The sequence below is a fragment of the Symphodus melops genome, assembly GCF_947650265.1.
Source record: "Symphodus melops genome assembly, chromosome: 18".
In the NCBI taxonomy this organism is placed as follows: domain Eukaryota; kingdom Metazoa; phylum Chordata; class Actinopteri; order Labriformes; family Labridae; genus Symphodus; species Symphodus melops.
In genome coordinates this window covers 12,309,241-12,320,350 of record NC_136708.1, presented here as the reverse complement: position 1 = coordinate 12,320,350, position 11,110 = coordinate 12,309,241, and the positions used below count along the sequence as shown (strand labels likewise).

Genomic DNA, 11,110 nt, shown 5'->3' with positions numbered 1-11,110 from the left:
TGTAGTTATTTTAACCCAGACAGTCCAAGCAGGTACAGTATTATGGGTGGGCTTTCATGTTCAGGGCCCATGTCGCCCACCCTATAATGACTAAGAGAAGATGGACTTTCCTGTCTTTCACTTTTAAAGATTTATATTTGATATTTCACCACCTCAAATACACTTTCCCTCTTAAAACATTTAAGACATTATAATTATCCTGCTATCATATGTGAAGTTTTCGCCAGTCAAGTACACCAGTACCCAGGCTTGTGAGACTAGCAGTGCACTAATGAGCACATCATGGTACCCTGCTGAGCAGCGGGCTCTGTGCTGCACGTTCTGTCAGTGGGACAGGGACTCTGTTTTCACTAAATTCTCAAAGATGTACTGTATGTCCGTCTCCCCTCATCCATCGCATCCACACTGAATGCCACTGCGTCTGGTTCGAGAGCCACATCCATTTTTCACTCAAAGCAGTTCAAACTTATCCTAAGAGTGATGATGTAATAAAATTAATGTAGGAAAGACAAGAGGTGGAGCCTGATGTCTCTGCCCGGTCTGATTGTCTCTTTTGTAGTCCTAAAAGCACAGACGCTCATGAAGAGACCGCTCAGTGCACTGCTCTCTCTCTCTCCAAGTAAAAGTCAATGTAGCCTTTATTAACTATTGACTATTTCCATACCCTCATTTTGGAAGTCTGTAACTGCTGCCGTGGGGTGGATGATTTTCGAAGATAACTTGATGAGATTTTGGTCAGAAGTGCCACAAATAGACAGAAAGTTAAAGTTCTGAACTGGAGCTTTTAGATCAGTTTCAAAGAGAATTCCTGAAAAACAAAACCCAAATTTATCAACCACACGACCACAGCTTTTCCATGATGCCAAAACTGCCATCTTGTTTTATTCAGTGATATTTACGTTTAGCAGTACACACAGAATTGAAACAACTCTTCCATTTGTCTGTATATTTTGCCACAAGAAAGAATACAGGCCATTATTTAACTCTGGTTTGAAATAAGTAGGTTATTTTGTGTACCATTCAAATTATCAATGGGTTATTCAAGGTTAGACTCCTACAGATCTCCACTTCAGCTAATTGCCATCTCAGTATTGAGAGGAGGCGGCTTGTATGGGCTTCCTAATCTTGTCAAAGGACAGGGTGGTACAGCTGAGTGTTCAAGAGAAGCATAATGAAGGAAGGAGGCCAGGGGGCAGCTGGGTTATTAATTTTTCTGTGTCTCAGATACACAAACAATTCGGAGCATGCTGTGCAACATGACACTGCAAGCACAGAAGCAATTCAACTATTAATTCCGAGCAAGGAAGCGTTCCTGCTACTCCGGAGTAGAGGGACATTTGACCGTGTCTTTAAGAATCTCTCCTTGTGTCTCTGCCCTAATTGTTTCACTTATTTTGGTTTGCTTTCCACCTTTTGAGATTCTGATGTCGAGCCCAAAACACTGACAAAAACAACACAATCTTGAGATGTATTCAAAGTCTGATCCATTACTTTGGTCTGATTTAGCCAAAATCACAGGTGACCACAACTCAATTCTCTTTCTTTCTAACTTTTCAATGACCGCTCACATCCTTGGAAAGAAGTCGATACTAACCGTTATACGACTGTTTATGATCCCTTTCTGTTTGTCAGATGTTTTGGGGTTGGACTGGATGTTCACATTAGCTGCTGTACTAAGTAACCTGTTCAACAGCCATAGTAGTGACAGCACATGTAAGTGTGTGGCCAGCTAATATGTAAAAAGAACAGAGGCCCGCTTTACGACGTAAGGTCCTTTGCTCATAACAGAAATCAGTGTTGTCAAACGTCCATGCTAGGTTGACTCCAGTCTAAAGAGAAAGCAAAGACACAAACACTGAAAGATTAGGTAAGTGTTCCTCTCTGTCAACTTCAAGGATGTTCTGAAACCTCTCTTACTTTTCAGATACAGACTCTAATACTAAAACTCAAGTATCAGATGAGGTTAGCGGGATGGGAAAAATCCTTTTCCTTTCACTCCCTCTATAAATCCTTATCAGTAGGAAGAAAGAGAGTACTGACATTAAACAAACTTTGTTGACAGTCCGGCACTCTCTGCCACTATTATTGTTTGTATAGTTCACATCGGACTTATTGATTTTTACAATGGATAATAAATCGCTGACGTACTTGCTGATACTTTATACTGAACATCCAGCAGTATCAGAGGCCAGTAGAAATGTAAGTGCTGTTAGTGGAAGATCTCTAGTAAGTGCATGAAGCGCCCGAGAAAACCCAGAGCTGAACATATTTCCATTACTTGAATTGTTGCTCTTCGAAAGAACTAACAAACATTCCTCTGGTCTGGTTCCATCAGTTTTTCCTCTGAACGCTCGTCTTTTAGACTCTCTTCATTGTTGAGTTTGTTTTTGTTCTTAACCTCTCCTCTTCTGCTTTTCCTCTCACTCCTTCTGCCTCCTCACCATCCTTATGATGGTCCTGTCTTCTCTGGCCGTCCTCTCTCTTTAAACTCCTTCCATTTCCACTTTGTTGCCTTTTCGGCTGTGGCTAACGTGACGACTGTTAGGCATCCTCACAATTTCTTTGCATCCGGCAAAACCCTGAAAAGAAAAAGAGTGTGCACATTGCCTCTTTGCCAAGTCAGCAGTCACCGTGGAGATGCTCGCCTCGAGGCCCTGTGGACACCTATTGCCACTTATAATTGAAACCAGGGTGAAAAAAGGATGTGGTTCTATTTCAATCCGTGTGTTCCCTGAAGGGAACAGATTGTTAATTAGTTTTTTTTTCTTCTTCTCATCTGCTATTTATGCATTCTGTCTGATCATGAAAGGGTGCCAGCATGTGGAGATGAGTGCATCTGTACACTTGAACACTCATTGGACTGTTAAACGTAGTAACATGTGACAACAGGAGGAGTGCATTACAGAGTCACCTGGACCGCTGGCTTTCTGCTGATCTCTGTGATTGTTCTTTAGAAAACAGGAACTTCTGAGTTATTTGTTTACATTTCATTGGTGCAAGCATCTATGGATCTATGTGTGGAGTGGTTAGTTTTCTAACCCAGGCCAATTATTTGGGAATTTGTAATGTTTTATTTTTGAATTAGCAATAATTAAGCTGCATTAAGAGTCTGTTTTTCCAATATGTTCCTCCACTCTTTTTTTTTTTTTTTTTTTTTTTTCAGTGTATCGTGATGAAAAATTTCAAAGCAGACTCTGTTGCTTCGTCCGCCACTCCCACGTCTCCTTTTATGTCCCGTCTTGCATCAGGAGCAAACGTTTGGCTGTGTTTTCGAACACGGAGCTCGCCCTGAAAACTTCCGGTGTTTTTCAAGTTTTCTGCAGCTGTCAACAAGGTTTAACACTCTGCAGCACTGGGAGTGTGTTTGGAACAGTCTGGGATGAACGAGCCATTTATCTTGTCAGCCTCTGCTCTTCTGCTGTACCTTCCCCATGTGGCTGCCAGAGTTCTAAACCTTTGTTTAACTCTCTCCTGGGCCTGAAATATGGACGTTCACATGTTTTCCTTCAGTCGCCTAGTATTGATCGCTTCACCCCTCTGTAGTTAATGCCAGCCTTTCTCAACATGTGTTGTCTTGATATTGGTTTCAAATTGTACTTTACTCTGAAGATAACTGCTGTGACTCGCTGTACTGAGTTTGTAGCTAAGAATATCTGTTGTCATTATCGCTGTGGCACATTCCACTTTACTGGATGCTGTTAGAGAGTCATTTAGATTTAGAGAAGCACTGCTCAAGCACCTGCTGTCACACTGTTTAAGCAACATTCTCACTCATCCTTGGCAGTAAAGGTCACACTCTGACATCTGTCCAGGCTTCACACAGTGCTCACCTCAGCTGCTGTTAACTCCATCAGTCTCGGGTCTAAAAATGTTCCACTCAGTTTCACACACTTATAAGAAAGCAGAGAGCTGTGGCTTCATTTCATCCGGCTTTGTATCGGAATGCTCATTTTGTTGCCTGTTTTTTTTTTTTCTTTTTCAAACGACCTGTGTGACTCACTCTGCAGTCCTCTCACACATCCTCTTCTCTCCTCCTCCCACCTCTCCTAACTCGATGCCCAACTGAAAGCAAGATTCCTAATTAGCAATTTGTTAAGGACACCGTCTCCCAAGGGTGACTGCAGTCTCACAAGGCACAACATAAGAGCAGGCTGACCTGGAAAAGACCCTTTGTAAAACAAGGGGTAGAAAGATAGTGGAACAGAGGATGATCATGAATTGGGGAGGGGGGGGGGGGGGGGGGGCACAAGGGAATTGGTGGCGTCTTGCGTCGGGAAGAATTGTTGTGATTTTTGTTGCTAGGTCGCAGTTTGTGAGTTGAAAGTGTTTCCCTGGATGAGGCACACTCTGAGCACCCTTTGCACCCTGCTATGTACTTTTTTGTTGTTGTTGTTGTTGTTGTTGTTGTTGCAGAAACACCAACGATTAATGCAGTTGATTTCACTGGAAAAGAAGACCAAATTAAACGTATAAAAATATGAATAAAAATTTATTTTATTGGAACGACATCAATAATTAATACTGTGCAGTGTTCTTATGAATGAGGAGTATTTTGAGAAGCATCAAGCAGCTTGACGATAAAGTGGCACTTTATTTCATATCTTTGCTCATTTGGATATATACAGTACATGTATGTATAGTGTGATGTATTCTTGCTTCAATGGTAGTTTAAATGTTGAACGTCAGTGTTGAATTTCTTTATGAAGGAAATGTACAAAAAAAAAAAACTTTAAGATTTTCTATTTATCTTGCCTTTCTCTGGTTTCTATCAACCAATTGAACATTTGAGATTATTTGTCAACACAATTTTTCTTTTAGTCAGACTTCAGTGAAATTTGGGATGAGCATTTCCCACATTTCCAGCTTTTGTGACAAATCCTTACATATGTTAGTAATGAATATATGTATAGCTAAAAGCATTTGGTGGTTCCACTTCTACATCCCTCGCTGATCTCCTTTCTCTCCCCACAGTGAACTGAATTCCAAACTGCAGGACACCCTGGAGCAAATCGAGGTACGTGCACCTCTGCTTTTTCTCTGATTCCATTATTTGAAAGCAAATCAGAGGCTTTAAGCAGCCAACAATATCTCGCTCTAACCTGGTAATTTCCGAAACGCTCTCATTCAGAAAGAAGCAATTTCTGCTTCATTTTGACATTTTAATAGTTTCACTTTCTTACTCTGGGCCTGGCAAATAATGCCACATTCTGAAAGTCATTATTTTTTGAGCGGGTGAGCACCATGAATTATATCTGTTTCATCTGTGAATGTGTCGGGATACATTTGTTTGATAAATAGTATGCAAAGCAATTTTCTCTGCAACAGTGCTGCTGCGCTTGAGTAGATTAATTACCTACAGATCTGTCTGTACACGGGGAACAGGCGTGCATGTGCACACACGAACAAAGCCGGGCGCAGAGGTGCTCGTTTGTTTACCTGTCAGTCAGAGTTTCTAAATAATCCAAGTTAAATCTTCTCAATCATAAAGGTAAACAATTGCACGAGGGATTTAACCGACACTTTCACCTTTAGAATACTAAAAGAAAAAACAGTACTAAGTATATGGTCCTTTAAAGCCACCTACAAAAATAAATAGTAATCAGTATAAAACAGTTAGACAATCTCAGTGAACATCAGCAACAGGAAGTGTAGTCTTTGGTTAATTTCATCGTGATTGGAGGATTGTTCCTGTGCAGTAATAGGGTGCAAGAAAGACTGTATACGTACGTTAGTTGATGAAATGATGAAATAACCAATTAAAAAGTACCATCAAAGTTTCAAAGTACTTTAGAGTTACGAAAACATGTAATTGGATCAATTAACAATGGCTCAAGTAATTTTTGTTTTCTCCAGTATTTGGATAATGAGTTCAGTTCAAATAGCAAATTTCAGCTACTGCTGCTAAATCCCCCGTGCTGAGTTTCAGTGACAAGGAACCTTGAGGAATCATGTGAAGGCTGCAGATTAGCTGTACAAAGAGGAATACAATCAAGTCTTTCAAAGTACATTTTTTTTGCGGACCGGTGTAGTCTCCAGCTGTGAGGAGCTCACAGTGTGTCAACAGCGAGGTCGGGAGAATCTCGGAGGCGGTCCTCCTGAAATGATTGAATGCAGAGTGTGAAAACGGCTGTAGTCACACGGTGTGCTTGATCAAACAGCCTTCATTAGTATTCTATAAGGTCAGCTTATTGTGTCAGGGTTGGTACTCCTTCTTGTACTTCCTAACCTCTGTCTGACCTTGTCCCACTTTCCCTTTTTATGTCTTTGTCAAAGACATAGTCATTTATAAAGCCCCATCCATATCCTGTTACCTGCCCTTGGCCCTGTGAGGAAGCGTCTCATCTGCACATCTATATCTTGAATCCCTGGTTTTAGTGCTGATAATCCCTGTCTTTTCTTACCCCTCCCCCAACACACACACACGCACACTTACACACACACACACACACACACACTTTTCCTCTTTGTCATCTCTCTATTTCTACCAACAGGAGCAGCTTGATGTCGCCCTGTCCAAGACGTGTAAAAACTTTGATGTCCAGCACTACACCAAAGTCCAACTGGCCTACACACTCCTCGGCAAGACACAGGTGAGTAGTTTGGACTCGGTGACACGGTGGGGTATGGTTGAACATGACTCCCGTTGATGCCAACACTTCCTGTCCATTTCCATTATTAGAGTCTTTGTCTTTCTCTTATGGCGGATTTTTATTATTATTTTTTTGCTGGTGACATTACTTTCAATTCCTCAACTGTTTCTTTATTTATAGTTTGATTAGAACACTTGGATCCAGACGGGCTGGATGAGTACTCATAGAAGAGAGATTTACATTTGGCTCAATCTTTCTTCACTTGTTATTATATTATTTCTGTCTTCTTGTCCTAGTAGAGAGTAGAATTGTTTAAAGGGTGTGCATGTCATCCTTTGCGATTACACTTTGCTCTGCTTGCTGTCAATCAACCAACACCCACAGAAATCACCCACAAAGAAAAACAGAGTCTTCAAAAACAATCCCTTGATAATATCCAATAAGCCCTCAAATCATCAAAACAGTGAAGACTAAACCTCCACGACAACATGTTTGTGTCTGATAATCGTTGTGCATTTCATTTGAAGGCGTCAAGCCTTTGTGTTAAGAACAATAACAACAGATCCCTGAAGTTTCTGATGGGAATGCCCATGTAGATTTATCCAAAGAGGCTGTCATGAAAAATGATGAAGCCTTTGCGCCATCATCATCATCTTCTTCATTTCCACAGAGCCCTGATTCTGTTTGGACAGAGGTGTGAAGAATAGTTTTCTTGTCTCAGTGCTCTGTGGTGAGGTTAGCGTTAGCCATAAAGGCTCAGGCTACTCTGTCAGAGAAAAAAACAAAAAAACCACTTCCTGTCAGTCAAGTTAGTATGACCTTGGTGATTGGACAACATATTTCCATTCCTTATGGCATGTTTTAATCCTTCACACAAGCTGTACTCACATTGTGCTGAGGTGATGGTAATTAATTCAGATTGAACTCAACGGTCAAAAAGAAAAATAGACTTTTCTGAACACAAATTCCATGGACGGATGGTCGAGACGTTATAGATTCAAATAAAGTCACCTTCTCATATTCTCTGCATCACATTGTTCAACTCTTTAAAATCTGAGTTTCCGTGATAACTTGTTGCACAAATGCATTTTCGGCTGAACAAGGAGCGTCTTCCTCCTGTTTGTGCTCGTCAACACAACATACGAAACTTGAGCCAGTGTCAACGTTACGTGAAGCTGCAGAACTCTTCACGTATACAGCCATCCTTTAGGGGTGAACTGTCTCTTTATGCTTGGTAGAGAAACCTGAAAGCTGGAGAGGTGTACAGATTCTGTGTTATATGTTCATGACTCCATATACAAACTGTCCTCAGAGGAAAACAAGGTCCCTGTAACACCGTTTGAAGATAAAATGCCACACAAGCAGTGAAGGTGGGGAGGTCTGCCGCCGTGACACTGTAACTCCTCTGGTAGCTTTTCAGCTCCAAACAGTCTTCCAGGGACCCATTTTTTCAATGGCTAAAGTTTATGTATTCAGTATAGAAAATATAGCATAGAATGTATTCACCTCCAACTCAGAGATGCATTATGCACCTTTAATAAGCATTTTCTTTGTCTCTCAAGCTAAGGACCGGACGCTGAGCATTTGGTTCTTAACACTCATTGGTTAAAGTTTGCATCTGTCCTGCACTAAAACACTCTCCTTTCCTCTGTGTGGCTTAGTAAGATGACAGATGGATAGATAGATAGATAGATAGATAGATAGATAGATAGATAGATAGATAGATAGATAGATAGATAGATAGATACTTTATTGATCCCGAGGGAAATTCACTGCTGCAGCAAAAATATTGATTTCATAATTTACGTATCTGTCTTTAACATTTCCTTTATTCATAGTTTAGTTCTTTGATCCATAAATATTCTGAAAATCATGAAAAAAAAAAAAAGTATAATATTGTATCCAAAAGCCCGAGATCCTGACGTCAAAGCTCTAAATGTAAGTCAGAGGAAAATACCAGAAAATAGTGACTTTCTTATGCAGAATCTGACCATTTGGATTTTTTTGATAATAAATAATAATGATAATAATAATAATAAATCACTTTAAGTCTTCAAACTAGATTCATAGCAGAGAAAAACAAAGATACACGTTTATACTGAGAATAAAATGATTTGATAAAATACAGTTATTAAGTGTTTTCTGTAAAAGACTCAAAAACATGACTATTTATTGGTTGGAAAAAAGATTTGATATTTGAGTCCGTGATTTCAGAGGACTTCTTAAACCTTTGCTGCTTCTTTCTGAACCCTAATGTTTTCTGCAGTCTGTTTTGTTGCACACGTATAAAAAGTTCTAACACTTTTCAGTCGGAACATGAATGAACGGTGTTATCCGAGTGGAGCTGTAATCAGTGTCATGAGGTTGTTGAAAATCCAGACGCACAATAGTGCAGACCATTTGTGCCTTTCTCCTCATATTTCTCCTCAAACTGTGACATTGGTCTGAAGTAAACATTTTTGTCGTTTGTTTACTTCAGAAGTTGATTAGAAATATTGCCATACGTTCATATGCTGAAATATGTATGGTTATTGTTTCTTTTTTTTCCCTCGCTGGTCATGATGTTGAAAGGCCAGCAGTTTACTCAGTGTTTCTGGAGCAGATGAAATGACTCTCTCAGAAAAGTGAGGGAACATGTTTAAATTACTTTTTGTGGCAGCAGGCGCTCAGAATGGATACGGGGCAACATCGTTGGGTTCAGGAGTTTGCGGTGAAAAAAAAAAAAAAAAGTCTAATTGCTCTGCAACACCCATTACCTATAGGGCTCAGCTCAATGCTGTGTTAGAGTCTCCTGCTACTCTGGTGTCCTCGCTTCACTGTGGGTGGGAGCTGAGAAAGAGAAAATAATGGGGAATGTAACTTAATTTTAAAAGAGAGTAAGGGCTAGCAGACTTGAATCACTTGTGAGATAAATGATTGGAGCTCATGGTTTTGAGCTGTCCTTGGATGTACTTGCAGTTTAAATCTCTGACTAAAAATCATCAGTGAAGTTTTCAAACAAATCCTTTTTACTTTAGCTCTGATATTAGCACTGATCTAATCTAATCAGTATTTATCAGGGAAAGATGGCCCAATAAAGCAGCTTCCTTCAGCTCTGATAAAGATTTCACAAGAACGCACTGAAAGCTTTCTGTCAAGGACCTGGCCGCATACAGACTTAATTTGTGACTAGCTGGTGAACACAGTGACACTTCAAGCTACTAATACTTCACACCGGACATTTTGGAAACCCTAAGCCATCGCTCAATGACCAGTGTGTATTCCACTTGTAAGTAGTTTTCCTAACAATGAGTTTGACTCTCTCTGCAGACGGCCATGGACCAGCTGCACATGCACTTCACCCAGGCCATACACAACACCGTTTTCCAAGTCGTGCTGGGCTATGTGGAGCTGTGTGCCGGCAATGCTGATACCAAGTTCCAGAAAATGCAATACAAGGACCTTTGTACGGTAAGGAGATGAGCGTGTGTTCGTGTAGAAGGACAATTTATTCCAACCTACATGAGTCCATTATTTCTGTAATTTCACAGTGAAGTCTGGCACTAAACGTTCTTGTCCCCTTTCTTTTATGTCAGTATCAACTTTGACCACTTCAGTAGTCAGTTAAGTGAAAGTGTGAATAAAAACCACAAAGTGCTGAAAGGACTTTTGACACACTGCTGAGCACATTTTCACACACTTTGTTACTCACATTACTCCTTTAGATGTCTTACTGCCTTGTAGCCGAGTGAGGGAAAAAAAAAGACTTATTTCATGTGTAGGGAGCTCATAGATTGTCCATAATCGAGTGAAATAAGAGTGGAGGAGAGCGTGGAGAGAATCGGGGGTAAAACGTCCATCATAGCCTCGAACTGTGAGATAACTAATCCTGCTCACAATACAGAACCAATGCACTTCAGCAGCTGCATTATTTGACCAGGCTCTCCATGCTGGCTTCTCTTTACCCCGAGCGTCAAAAGAAATCACATTGACATGGCCCAATAACAGTGACTTTGTGAATTCATCATAATTTGCAGCGTCAGGTAAGGTAAAGATTATCTCTACCTGATCAAGGGAAACAATTTGCTTGTCTCTCCCAGTGCTTTCTTTTTGTTTTTTTGTCCCCTCACCCTCTGGCTTCATATTTTGCCTGCCGTGTGAAAGCACAGCTTTAGCTTGAGGAGATGCCAGCTGTGCTCATAAATCTACAATGCCCTGTCCTTTACCTCTTACCTTCCGCCTACATTTCCTCCACTTCACTCCTCTGCATCAGCTTACCGCTTATTTTGCTCCTGGATTCCCTCCCACATTTGGATAGTGGCTTAAAGATGAGCAGTAATGAGTTCATAGAAGTCGAGGAGTGTCTTTTAAAGGCTTCTGTTTGTGGGACACGGTTTCAGATCTACAGTGTTCGTTGTTTGATTCATGTTTCCCGGCATGGTTGATTTTGAGCATTCTGCCAGCTGAAATACCAAAACAGTACAATTGCTTCTTCAAACCTGCTCAGTTCTGTTGTTTCAAGAGGGATGTCCAACTGCTAA

At 40.6% G+C, this 11,110-nt stretch overlaps 1 protein-coding gene across 3 annotated transcripts in view; it reads left to right on the top strand.

Moving 5' to 3' along the window:
* The window catches only part of vps50 (VPS50 subunit of EARP/GARPII complex), a 104,065-nt gene that overhangs the window by 29,438 nt on the left and 63,517 nt on the right, over positions 1–11,110 (top strand). For all 3 annotated transcript variants that reach the window (XM_079368384.1, XM_079368386.1, XM_079368385.1), the window contains exons 10-12: positions 4,972–5,014; positions 6,492–6,590; positions 9,900–10,040. In XM_079368384.1, the coding sequence (XP_079224510.1) occupies positions 4,972–5,014; positions 6,492–6,590; positions 9,900–10,040 (283 nt within the window). The remainder of the gene's footprint in view (positions 1–4,971; positions 5,015–6,491; positions 6,591–9,899; positions 10,041–11,110) is intronic.